Source organism: Notolabrus celidotus, chromosome 8, assembly GCF_009762535.1.
Source record: "Notolabrus celidotus isolate fNotCel1 chromosome 8, fNotCel1.pri, whole genome shotgun sequence".
NCBI lineage: Eukaryota > Metazoa > Chordata > Actinopteri > Labriformes > Labridae > Notolabrus > Notolabrus celidotus.
Genome location: NC_048279.1, coordinates 20,311,756 through 20,325,883, shown reverse-complemented (window position 1 = coordinate 20,325,883; position 14,128 = coordinate 20,311,756). Strand labels below are relative to the sequence as shown.

The 14,128-nt window shown below is 40.0% G+C and overlaps 1 protein-coding gene across 1 annotated transcript in view; it reads right to left on the bottom strand.

Annotated features, from left to right (window-relative positions):
* LOC117817796 (protein diaphanous homolog 1-like) overlaps window positions 1-12,200 on the bottom strand; it is a 97,884-nt gene extending 85,684 nt beyond the window's left edge. The window contains exon 1 of the mRNA XM_034690556.1: window positions 11,343-12,200. Within this exon, the coding sequence (XP_034546447.1) occupies window positions 11,343-11,441 (99 nt within the window). The 5' untranslated portion in view covers window positions 11,442-12,200. The remainder of the gene's footprint in view (window positions 1-11,342) is intronic.
* Window positions 12,201-14,128: the final 1,928 nt, after the last annotated feature.

Below are 14,128 nucleotides of genomic sequence, written 5' to 3'. Positions count from 1 at the left end.
GATATGTTGTGAGATTAAATTCCATATAAAGTAACTGATATCCAATCCAATCCATTTTATTTATATAGCACATTTTAAAAACAACAAGGTTACCAAAGTTCTGCACAACAAATAGTATATAACAGTAGAAATAAATAATAGTAAAATTTAAAATAGAGTAAATTGAAGGAAAAACAGAGACCAACACAAACTCTCATGCTGTATTAAAAGCCAGGGAGTAAAAATGAGTTTTAAGATGTGATTTAAAACTATCCAGGGTGGGGGCCATTTTTGACTTGGGTGGGTAGCTCTTTCCACAATAGGAGCTACCACTGAAAAAGCTTGGTCACCCTTTGTCTTTTGTTGGCACGACGAGACACATCTGATCAGCAGACCTCAGAGCTCTGGAGGGGGCATCCAGATAGCTAGAGGATGAATCTTGATAGGGCTGGTAATTAGGGATGCACCGATCTGATCCTGGTATTGTATATCGGCCAGATACTGACTAAAATAGCTAGATTGGATATCGGTGACAAAGGGCCGATACATACTAGTGATACATATGGCAGATCTATTCATCTCAGTTCTATGCTGTTCTGTGTTTACAACAGCCATGTGTGTCTCCTACGTCATCAGCACCGGCCGGTCTGTGCATTTTGCCCGGCGGAGCATGATGGAGGATAACTACAGAGATTGCAGTTTAGGTGCATTTCACGCTTCACTTGCTAACAGCTCCACCAGAAACTTGCAACATGTGCAGCGCTAATGTTTCAACGGATGGCAGTCGGGCTGAAAAATATAATGGAAGCCCAAAGGAAGAAGTTTACGTCAGCTGTAGCCTACTGCAAAGAAGCTAGAAATATCCTATAAATGGATTCAAAGTGAGAAAAAACTGACAGGTTATTGGATTTAATTGCTCCGGATCCTTGAAATAAAGGGATTCCACCCTCTGGTTTAGCACTTGGAACCCAGGTACAGTTCACCATCACGTAAATAATGTTTCTGACACTGTCCTGCCTGAACCCCAGCCTACCTGAACATGTCTAATATCTGTTGGTTATGAAGATTTACTCATCAAACTGCTGGTACACATTTATAATCTCTTGAACAATGATACTGTCAGTTTAAAAAGGTTCATTTTATTTTGGTTTACAGAGTCAGAAAAGCCTGAAGTTGCCAAAACATGATTCTTAGTTTTATCCTCACATTAAGGAATAGAGATTGTTAAATCAATACCAGGATCGGATCAGTTCAGTATCGGCAGACACCAAAGCCCATGTATCGGTATCAGTATCAGGGTCTAAAAAGTAGGATTGGTGCATCCCTATTGGTAATAGATTAACAATTTCACAAGCTTACTCTCTGAACAGCTGACTTTTTGACTCTGGGTAGTCTCATACGATGGTACAAGGTTACAACTCCTCTAATCCCACTTTGAAAGGTGTGTGTGGTTGATGGGAGCAAGGTAGTTTCTCAACCTTCCAATGGCTGAAGACTTTCACTGAAATACAACTAGAGAGAGAAAGAGAATTTATTACTGTTTTCCATCTCCAGTCTGGAATGTTTCAAGCTTGTCACCTGGCTTACATGACTAAATACTGCTGCATATTTTAAGATTGCCTAGCCCTCTTAAACATCCAGGCCAATGTTGTGAGAGCAGGCTGTGTGAATGTATGTAAACATATTTAGTGGTCCACTGGTACCTCCCTGTACAATGGATGGGAAGGCAGAAAAGCAGGAGATAAGGTAAATAATAATAGGCATGAATAAGGAAGCATCCTGTTCGCTATTTTTGCACAACTTCCTGACACAGCCCTCAGTATTTGAGAAATAAAAAACACATGGAGGAAACACTGTCAAGTCTTCGTATGTGTGGCTGCAGGCACGCATGTGCACATACTCAGCCAAAAAAGAGAAGAAGCAGAAGTAAGTTTAACAGTTGATAAAATGAGTTCACATCCTGAAGGTTCCGAACACAAAATTGACAAGTTGCTTCATTTTTTTCACTGGAGAGCAGACAAGGTTGCAACATTTCTTTAACCCTGCAACAAAGTGTCATGAATGCACAAGGAGGCAGTTTATTTTAAGTAAAATACATAACAAAGGACAAAATAAGTGAAACTCAACCGTCTGAACTCTGTTCAATAAAACTAAAGTGAGGGCCAAACATTTGAGCAGGTTTCACTGACTGTGCTAAATATTCTCTAGCTCCAGGCAACACAACACTATTTGTTTAGTCTTCTTATACTAAGTGAAAATAAGCATGACATAGATTGTTTTGGTATTTGCTTTTCTCTACAGCTCGACTCTATCACACTATGTAATGTATTTGTTGCAGTGTATGCAATATTCATCATCAGAGACCACAAGACATGGTGTATGAACGGGTCATGCAAAAAATACTCATCCGCACTATGTGACAGGAACAAGAGAGAGTTGTGACATACAAATTTTTTCCCCCTGACTACAAAACTGTCTTGCCTGACCCTTTTCTTACCCTCCCCTTTAACAGTCATTCATTGTCATGCCTCACCATAACAGTACATAACATCAGCAGCAGCACAGCAGCATTCAAATAACATCTGGGTATCTGATATCTGCAAAAACTAACTCTCCATCAAGTGTCAGTATGAGACACATAAAATAACCACATCAACTCTGCCCCTTGTTGTCATGGTGGCAGAAAAGCTACATCTTTTAACAGGTGTGTGGCTGTTCCTATATACTGTGATAGTGAGAAAATGCTTACTGAAAGTGTGAAAGTTTCTAAGTTGTCGTTAAAATAGATAGGCTGAAATGGATGACTAACTTCACTGTTGGTTAATGTGAAGTTGATGTTTTTGTTAATGAATTCAGGGAAGCTCCTAATTCAATATACTGGTCCCACAGGCCAACAGGCAGCTCATTTGTTAGCCAAAGTACATTTATGATTGGCCAAACAAACTGCATAACAACAACAACACAGAAAAGTGAACGTATTGCAATTTGAAAGAACCATTCTTGGCTTATCATTTCACTTCATAAAAGAAAGTTAGCAGGCCAGGGGTGCTGCATCACAAGGAGCTTCTTCTTCATATCTGTAAGTTGTCTCTCTGTCATTTAGACTGAACATACCTAATAGGGATGTGCATTTCAAGTATTTTCCGTGATCAATCTTAGGAAATGTTAACAATCAATTATCGATTAATCTTTTAAAGAAACGTAGGCGTTTTCCATGTCAAAAACAATGCCAAATGCGTTTTTCCCCTGAATCAAATTTTCCTTCAAGACACAATGTACAGTTGTGCTCATAAGTTTCCATACCCGGGCAGAATTTGTGATTTTTTTGGCCATTTTTCAGAGAATATGAAAGATAAGAGAAAAACTTTTTTTTTTCCACTCATGGTTAGTGGTTGGGTGAAGCTAAATTTTTATCAAACAACTACTCTTTTTATATCATAAAGACAACAGAAACTACCCAAGAAACCATAAATTCTGCCAGGGTATGTATACTTATGAGCACAACTGTATATAACTGACAGTATTGAATAGCTACGGATCGTATTGAGGTGTTTGAGACGTTAAACACGCCGAATATCAACATGTGGAGCAGGCTCATAATATCCGCGGACACACAGTCATAACAGTGAAAGCTCAGACCTCAACAGTGTCCAGTTTTCTGCCTACTTGTTCTTATTGAGAAAAATTAGCATGTGAACGCAGTCAGGTGTCAGCGGGAGCGCAACCGGGACATAACCAGTCCGGTGGTGGAGAAAAAAAGCACTCGAGGAGACCTGTCACTCAGCCGCAGCCTCCAGCTGAGCGTCTTCGCTGTGCAACACCTTCAGTCAGCTGATTCACATCGAAACGTGCTTTAAACTTAAAACACCTCCCTGATATGAACGAAATATAAGACCATGTGATATAAAATCAAAAACATAAAAACGTGTTAGAGTAAGTTCTTAACAATCAATTAATCGATAGTCGATTAATTGTGAACATCCCTAATACCTAACATTAAACAAAGTTTGTTTTGGTGGAAGAGAGCTTTCTGATGCTGCATCTCTGGCCATCAGTCCTGTACACCACCATGACAATTAATGCTGAGCGATATGGATCAATAATCATATCTCAATATTTTTTTCCGTAAAGAAAACGTTCTTGTTTAGCAAACACATTTTAAATAGATTATTTAGTGGTCAATAAGCATATTACTGTAATTGGTTCGTACTGTAAACAATCTGTTTACTTAGCATTAGGCCTGGCATCTTTATTTTTTTAATCAATTTATTCAACACTGCACTCAGCACTGGCCAGATGATGTCTGAGACATTAACACTAAATCCCCTGCCACATGTTTAGTCGCACCTGTCTGACATTACTCCTGTTGTTAATTGTTATAACAACCAGTCCCATTGGGCTGAGCATCCAGCTTGGGAGATCATCCCTGTGTAATCTTGGGGAACATAGCTGGTTTGGAGACGGATCATTTTCATCTCCCAGTCTTACATGAAATGTTCTGTCACACTCAAGTGGATCGCAGGTCCTGCTGGACCACATATAGGTGCTAAGCGTGACGTGAGACACTACATTTTTGGCTGTGCTTCTCTTGCAAGGTCGTAATTGAGGCTGATACCTTGGGTCAATAGTTGTTAGCAGGATCTGGATCTTCCTGCAATATCAGTGCCTTATTCATGGGAATTTTATGATTTGTGTGCAGTCAAACGCAAAAACTCAAGACCTGACAACTACTACATGGACTCACTGACTGCTTATCTTAAAGATTCCTCAAAGCTACACAGCCATCAAGAAATGTGATGACAGGTAGTTAGAAGAGAAAAGCTCAAAGTCTAACATTGAAAAAAAGATACATATCTGACTGGAACACCCACCCAGGTGAGGGTGAGAATCCATTCTCAGAATGGTATTTCAGTGTTACAGTGACTGCATTCCTCCATGTGCCTGCCCCAACAAATTGGTCACCAGCACTTTTATTACACAACTCAGCACTCACATCCAGTCAGAACAGGCTTCAGCAAACCAAACACAGCCCTCAGCTGAGCCAACAGCTGTTACTTTTTGAACTGTAAAGAACAGTAAGGACAGATTGAGCAGAGAGAGCTGTGCATTTCAACCAATGTGCTTATCTGTGACAGATTACTCTAGACCAGTCCAAGTGTCCTTATTCCATCTCATTAATGCTATCCGGATGGGATTTTGGTCTTATTTGAGAGTGAATGACAACTGCTGTAGGCTATGTTTGTATAGAGTTTCTGTTTAAAATCAATTCCAAAACATCTAAAAATAGTTTACACGCTTGTCTTATTAAGTTTACAATCGTAAATCCACATCAATCACAATGACAGAAAGCCCCCCCTCCCTGTTTTCACCCATGTTGCACTACTGAACACTAGAGATAGACCGACTAATCAGTTGGCTGATTAATTGGGGAAATTATTGGCATTTTGAAATAATAGCATTGGCCTCTGTTTGGACTCATGAGGCCGATTTAAAAAAATAAACAGTTTATGTTTGCAGGCACTGCCGGCTGCCTCATCAGTGTGGCTGCTGTTAAGCAATGTGTGCGCTTTCCCTTTAGAAGTCCATTTCGCCATTCTGCATTCCACAATAAATTTCCTGTCACCACCATCTTTTCTAAGTGACCTGTGTTTCCAATCCTTCATGACAGCAAATCAAATCTGAAAACAGCTACTGGCTAAAGTTTAGCATAAAATCTGTGGTATTTATAGAATAATGCATTTTAATAAAGCTTCTGACATAACCTATGTTCTGAAATCTATAGCGTAACATGATGTATTTTTCTATTCCATGAATTGATTAAAGATCCATTCAGAACATGTTGTAGGCTAAGAAAATCATGTTGGCAATATGTGTGGAATAATGTTGCTATTAAATTGTTGGTTTGTATCAAATGCAAATAAACAACAAAATGACATCAGTATTATATATCTGCCATCAGCTGCCCTGCTCGGTTATCATAAGCATCGGCATCAGCCACTGAAAAATCACCATCGGTCAACCACTCAAGTTTTCCATACCCACCCCACCACCTGTAACTTATTATCTCTGACTGCACCCCCACTTGAGTGTGTTTTCTGCCTCCCTTAATCTCCTTATCTTCTTTTCTCCTTTCTGGCTTCTTTCCCGCTCCTTCCTTGCTTTCTGTCAAACACTCTTTTCTTCTCTCTCGCTCAATTTGTCTCTTCGTTTCTACCTCCCCTAGTCACTGCTCATTGACGGCTCACTTGCTCTCCCTTTGCTTAGCCTAGCTCCCTGAAATACTCCTGTTCACTCGGAGCCAAGAGGCCTCTGCCACTAGCAGTCCATTAACCACTCTAGTTTCATGCTGGCACTCAGTCATCCTATTCTTCAGCTCACAGCATGCTCCTCTTCCCCTGAGATGCAGTGAACAGGAAATGGTGTGTCAGTGTTGCCTAGGTGTGTGTGTGTGTGAGGGGAATAGACCAGACATACATAAAAGAAAGCAAAAAAAAAGGGCTTCTGTACACCAAAGCACATTTTCACTTCTGTACTTGACTCAGACAGCTTGAGTTGGACTCTGAGATTGAGAAGTCATGGCCTGACTGGCTTAGTTCAGCGCGTTATCTTAAATTAAGCGTTTGCTGAGGTGGTTCCCCCAGGAAGTAGGTGCACTGCTGCACAAAGGCTTACACAGGCACAAGACTTTGTGCAGACAGGAAGGTGCACTTCTCTTCACTATTAATCAGAATTAAAAAGATCAGCAGCAACCTCAGTGAAACAGTGAAAACAATGCTCACTTTTCTTTCCAAATATTTTCCTCCTGTATTCCAAAGAGGATGCAATCACTGCATCTGTAGACATCCTTGTCATTTAAAGTTACAAGCATGTTGGTAAAATCATGTTGTATATATATATTTATTAACACAGGGTTTAATCCAACTGCTAAGTTGACATTGCCTGCATGAACAAGTCATATTTTCAAAGAATTTATAACAAGAGACATCATTTAAGCTGCTTGCTTGAGTGCTCCCTGTTTGGCATTAATGACAAGGAGTTGCTGTCTTGTAGTCCTAAGAGAAGATGAAATCTGCATGTATATCTAAAGAAACACTGGAAGCTACTGGAAGTATGTAACATGTCATTTATAAAAAAAAATTACATCCACATGAGTTACCAAACCTCTCACAGAACATTGTGCATATGGTACAGCTTCAAATCCCTGAAAGTAAGGTTCTATATTTTGATGCTGGGTTTCCTCTCCACACCATGGCAGTATCAAATTGATTTAAAGCGGCAATAACAAATGTCAGTAACTATTTAATAGCCAATTAGGCTCTGAGAGAAAATAAAGGAACTTCTATTAATCCCTGAACCACACGCTTAAGTTACGCAACTCAGTCCAACTACTTCTCATTTGTCTGCTTGGAACCAATATTTCATATTTTAAAAAATCCATTCAAACTATATCTACGAGAGCATTCAGCAAACCTTCAACCTAAAAAGAAGATAACCTGCCAAACTCAACATGTCCCAGAGCCAAAATCCAAGATCCACAGTTCACCTTGTATCCTAAACAGCTGTCCAAGGCAGTGATCCCTGGCTAATCCTTGCTGCCTGCCTGCTGAGTCGAGTCAGTTTGTTTATGTCAACAGAGTTCATGAATGCTGATCTTTTATGTATCTGCTGCCAGAAGAACACGGATAGCACCTCGGGGGGGTGCAGCTAAAACGATCTACTTTAGACAAAAGAAATGCATGCTACAGGGGTAACTGTGAGCACAGTAAATATAATTTGAAGTTTTCCCTGTGAAACATAACTACAGGTTGCATCTGCAGTTTGTCAACTCAGACACACACACACAGACAAACACATGCTCAGGCTTACAGACATGCTTATACACAGCAGGGGGAACATTTGGGGAGCAGCAGTTTTTGGGGTGGGGGTGGAAATGTAGTAACTGTTACAGGGGTTAATGTTAGGATCAGGAGTGATGTTGATGTTTCCAGTGTAGTCAGCCCCTGGAACACACTGGTACTGATTAGCGTGGGTCCCTGGGAAATATGTGCATCCTGAGATGTTGTTTGATGTCAGTACAGTAAGGTGTTGTTATAATTAACAGAAGTATTCACATATGTTCAAAACAAATGTCACATTTTCATAATAAGATCAGATAAATTAGTGTTTCAATAGGAACAAAAAACCCCACCAAAATACTAATTAAATAAAATAGAGGTGAGAATAACAACTGTGAATAATGTGTTTTATTTTTCTCTGTCCTGTGGGATTTTAAAAACATTTTCCTTTCACTGCACACTCAGGGAAAAAACTGGATCTCACTGGTACACTGACAGCCACAACAGGAAGTGTTTTTTTTACAGCCACCAAACACATTGTTCAATTCATTGAAATCCTTGGCAAGTGGCTAGTTGTTGTTTTAGCATGCTAAACTAGTGAGAGGCTGCAAACAGGATCTTGTCTCAATAATAAGATGCAAGTTAAAACAGCGGTGCTCTGGCTCTGGTTGTTAACAATGTATCGTTCTGTATGTGAATTACAAAGTCTTATTAGATCTGTGTCCTCTTAAATGCAATAGTGAGTCTGAATCATAGACTGTATAATTAATGGACGTAGTATCCGTGACGTCACTCCATCTGTTTCTGAAGCGCTGTTTTAAGGAGCCATATTGCTGCTGTCAAGTGGTTGTGACGTAAAGAGGCGGGCTTTGAGCCTCCTAGCCAACAGCTACAGTGTTCCTGCCTGTCAGTCAATTCAGTCATGTCCTTAAATTGGCAAAACTCGTAATCTTAATATCTTCTGAACTGTTGCGTCGTAAAAAATTCAACCCCCATACAGGGTGTGTTGATAGAAAAATTTGCTATCCAGACCATAGACTGTGTAAAACATGGACGTAGGATCCGTGACGTCACCCATCTGTTTCCCGCCGGTCAATCAAGTCATCTGTGCCTCTCATTGGAAGACTCGTAATCTCAATATCTTTGAAATTGCTGCGTTAGAAAAAAATTCACCCCCCGTACAGTGTATGCCGATCGAGTAATGAGCTATCCAGACTACACTCGTCTTTTGTACCAGGCTGTAAACATGTTTATTTCTGCTGTGAAGATCGGCTTTTTGGAATTGGTGTGTATGAGGTTTCAGGAACTTCCGGAGCCAGCCTCAAGCGGATCCTCAATGAACTGCAGTTTTTAGCACTTCCGCATTGGACTCATATTTTTAGACCGGAGGTTTCCGCTTGATCCAGACCCAAGCCATTTTTTGAAGCAGGCTGTAAACATATTTATTTCTGCTGCAAGGATTGCCTTTTTTGAAATGGTTAGATAGTTATTCACAAAAATGTACCAATTATAAAAATAAAACCTGAAAAAAAAAATGTAATGCCAAGACATGGACTAAAAAAAATCAATGACAGTCTAGGTAAATCAGGCACACTGCTTCATTCAGTCCCAAAAGACACAATGGGCAGACATTCTCTTAAGAGTGTAATTTAGTTGGGATACCAAATATCATTAGCTGACTGAACATTCACACTTCATTAGGGGTACATATCTCATCATGTTATCCTCTCTGGAATGTCTGAATGAGGTGAAAGGGGAAAGTGATGAAGTCAGAGATAAGTTAATGCCACAGACAAGATAGTTAAGACGGACAATGTCATTCCATAGATCAAGTACACAGCACGTTTTCTACACTCCTTTACCTCCCTTTGAACTCTGACTGAGCTGTCAGACAACTTCTGCCAAGAGGATTCATATTTCAGAGCGACTGGTGTAATGAAGTCAAGGGCATACTTCAATTCTCGTGGGCAGTTTAGATCACACACAGACATGCACCTACGCTCAAACTTAGACTTGTGTTTAGTGCTGTCGGGGGAAATTGCATAATGTGTTTCTATTTGAGACTCATTTTCTTTATAGCCCTTCTCTAAACCAGTGCATACTCTGTAATACTTCTCCACTCATCACAATACTGTATTTATTTTCAGCTATTTTGCTCTCTCTCTCTTTTCAAAGGGTAATCAAGAGATAACATTTAATGTGTTGTACAGTTTGGGAGGGTTTCAGCACTGTGTCTGCATGCAAGTCTAGATTAACTGTACTATTATGCAATTTTTTTCATTAAAACTAAGCCCTAAAGGGATGCAACCAAGAAATTATAAATGTACAGATTATTTTTTTGACCGAAATGTAAATTTTTTGGGATATGATGATCACAATTACCTAGGGCCAAATACTTCTAGTGTCCAACCAACTGTTAAAGAAAGATAGACTCGTATTTGCTTCAGAAATTGTTAGGTTATTTGACCTGAAATAGTAATAAAAAAGGTAGCATATAATTTATTTCAGTTAACTAGTTGGATTATTTGTTACAGTCTTAATGCCTAATGTAATATCCTTGTGAAAAAAAACAATCACATACATGGATTTTGCAAGGGTGTTAAATATAAAAGCTTTCCCAAAAGAAAATGAACAGAGCTTTATATGCTACTCTGTGTTAGAAGGGATTGTTGGGGTTTGTGTTCCTATAATCTGCAACTAAAAACACCTTGTGAACTAAAAAGAGTGTTTTGAGTCAGACCATTAAAAGGGCTTGTAAACTGTGAAATTAATTGTGCATTCATATATATTTCTGTGGATGAACTGTTTACTCTGGCCACAGCGTGTGTCTTCTGTGCATCCTCTACTGTTACTGTTTGTCTTTTGTGTACAATATCAGTTTTCCCCTGTTGCTAGACATGGCCAAGGGGTTAAATTACTCAACAGGTTGTCTGGCTGATGACAAAGCATCGCTACTTGTTCACTGTTACTTCTCAGAGTCACCTCACTGAATCACACATACTGACACAGCCAGGTAGACACTGCATGATGTCATCACATTTCAGTCACCTTGTGAAAATTCAATGTGTCAACGGTGCCACACCTTACCAAAGAAAGTTGGGTCATCCATGTGACTCATGTATCACTGTTTTCATTTGAGATAGCGTCTGAGTTCAATCAAGATAACACTTTATGGGTTTGTAGATGCCATCATATATGTATGAATAAAATGTATCAGTCATAGTTTAACATATCATGGCTGTTCACTTTCAGGCTTTATGTTTCTACACATTGTGCGTTATGTGCAGCAGCCACTTTCTTGTAGATAATAGGCTTGAAATGAATAGTGAATCCTTAAGGCCAACACGTCAGGCTCTAAAGGCTGCTGGTGCACAGCTTCAGGGGAGATACAAAGTTACACAGTCGCAGTTCACTTGAAACAAATCAGGAAGAAAATGTAACAGTGGCGTTAGGTGCAACAATTCTGAACCCATGCACTCCAACGCACCATACAAGTTGAACAAATCGTTAAACCTGTGGGATACTCACAAATTTCTTTTTCCCATCTCCATCCTCAGAGTTCTTCTTTGCCTTCTTGTCCTTTTTGGGACCAGCAGCTGAGGCTGAGTTCCCCGTGTGGGGATCCATAGTTATAAACTAATCCGTCTCCTTGAATCAGGTATAGAGATAAACCTGTGTGGCGGTAGAGTCCCCCGCGCGTTAAAGGTAAACTAGCAAAGCAGCAGTTCTCAGACTTTGTTTCTCGGCTTGAGGAGAAAACAACTGTTAATTCCCCTGGGCCCGTGCTAGTGCTTGGGCTAACTAGCCACAAATTAGCACAGTGCTGCTAATGATTTGGTAAAGAGCCAAAAGGGTGCGAACCCCTCGCTAAGCCGCCTCACTGTTATGACTGAGGGAGGGAAATTCAAAGCACAATCCCCAAGTCCTCGGGACGAACAGTAACACAGCAGCCTGTTGCGTTAGTGAGAGACAAGTTGTACTCTCAGTCCAAAAGTACCCACGAGTAACAAAAACCGAAGCTTTAACAAAGTAAATGTCAGGTCCTTAAACTACTACTAAAAGTGCTAACCTTAGCATACGCTAGGCTAACTTCTCTTGCTACAGTAGGTAAAGTCCCGAGAAGAAAAAAAAACTCCGCTCCCACTTCCTCGTCTTGATTTTGGCGACAACAACAAAGGTGACGTGTTGATATTACGGATGACTGTGCCCGACGTAATCTCCTAACTCAGTTTCCATGATTCGCACAAGTTTTAGTTCACTTTTTAACCCCTGATTGACAGCGGGGGAAAGCTAAGTCTATAGCATTGGAGGATTCTTCCTGTTCTTCTGACAGTCCGGTCAGAGCTGGTTGGGGAGGAGCCTGCATGCGCTCTAGTCTGGAGCTACACCTGAGAGGATTTGACTGACGCTTCTGACAGGACTGCACAGAGCCATGTACTGCAGAGCTCCATAACAAAGTCCTATATGATACACCTATACCTGCTTGGCCCTGAGCAGTGCTTTGGAAATAATGTTTGTGCGTCCTTATTATCTCTTGCGTCACTATATCGATCTACATCGATGTAACAATGCACAGTGTCATAGATTACATTCAATATGCACAAGAAAAAGAGTGACAGGTGAGGTAGTTAATCTGGATTTTGTTACCAAATGTATGGAAGTAGGCTATGTCAGCAGCTGGCATGTTTTACTATCTGTGGAGCAATCAAGATAATTTCTATATCGCCCAATATTGAAATAATTGAACCTTTGTTCATACCGAAATAGCCAGTTGCTTTTTTACAATTCAGCACTCAATCGGTAGGAAAAATTCAGTTCAGTTTGAAGACTATTAAATTCCCCTTATTTACATTATTTATGTGGAATATATTGCCTGCAATTAAATCAATAAGCCCTTTTGCCACGATTTCCGTGGGCACGACCTCACATTACAAAAACCTTCTTACTGTGATACTCCATTCTGTCTCCTTGAGTCTTAAATTAGGATTGAGGATTCCACTCAAATATGCATACCTCTTGATATTAGGCTATGTAGTTAATCTTATAGCCTATCCCACAAAAATGAAAGAAATTCGTCTAAATTGATTATAAGGGGTCTTAAATGTGTAGGTGTTACAGCGATTATCAATAATAGGCTATATGGGTTAACATCCCTGTCCTTTTTTTGGTTCTTGTATTTTCGAAAGGTGATTGAAGTGGTGTTGTAAAATGTGTGGCATGGGCACTCTGCCATAATGTGCTGTAACACTATGCAGACATAGCGCGCCACCAAGCGGTGGCAAGCGCTGCAGTGTCATCGGACCTCTCCAGAATGTCAAGCAAAATTTAATGTACCAAAAAACTTTGTTTTACCCCACTCCAGATGATTCTCATATAGGGATACAGTTTAAATTCAGAAATGCTGCGGAAAGTTATATTACATGGTAAAAACAGTAGGTATTGTTCAGCCATAATGTGACATGCACCTCATGGCAGACAGATGTGACGCTTCTCAGATCCTGAAAATAGTTTTGATTACGAACCACAGACAGCAATAATCACTGTTTTTCCACAGTGGAATTTTACATCTCGAGTACAGCATTCAGGACTCGCAGAATGAATGTCCACAGCAATTATTTGGCTCTCTTCCCAAATGCACAAACCTGTGCGCACACAAAATACTCACTCACGCGCACAGGCACAGGATTACAGAGATAGGCTCATCTATCTGTCTCGGTATGTGAGACATGTTTTTCCGACAACAAGATTGGGGAGGATTTGTGCATAACCGGTGGCACTGGGACTGAAAACAGTTTGGTTTATCGCTCATGACTCATCATAAACTTGAGCATCATTCTCCGGGATATTAGCGCCATCAATTGTGGAAGAAAGGTTAATTAAAAGTGAAAGTGCATGCAGGGTAAGTCTCCCGGTCCTGCGGCACTCGTAAAAACGCATGTACGGCGCGCATGAGATGATTAACAGTTGACAGCAGCAGCTGCACCATTTATAAACAGGTGGATAGATAAAAGGACTTCAGTACGTTTGAATATCTTTATGAGACAATACAGGCCTACAGTCTGTCATTTAATCATCACTTTACAATGGTAACAGGGTGGAAATTGTTTGTAGATTGCATCTTTTCACAGGACAAGACAGTTAATTTTACAGTCATACAAAACATCTATACAAATTATTGAAGGCTCTTTTTGTGGTGGCACAAACCATTTTTTCCAGGTAACATTTATCTAAGATTGAAATACTGCGAATTTAGACCCAAACTGCAATTTCTTGGTTAAATCTGAAGCATGTATTGATACAAGTATTGGGGTTTG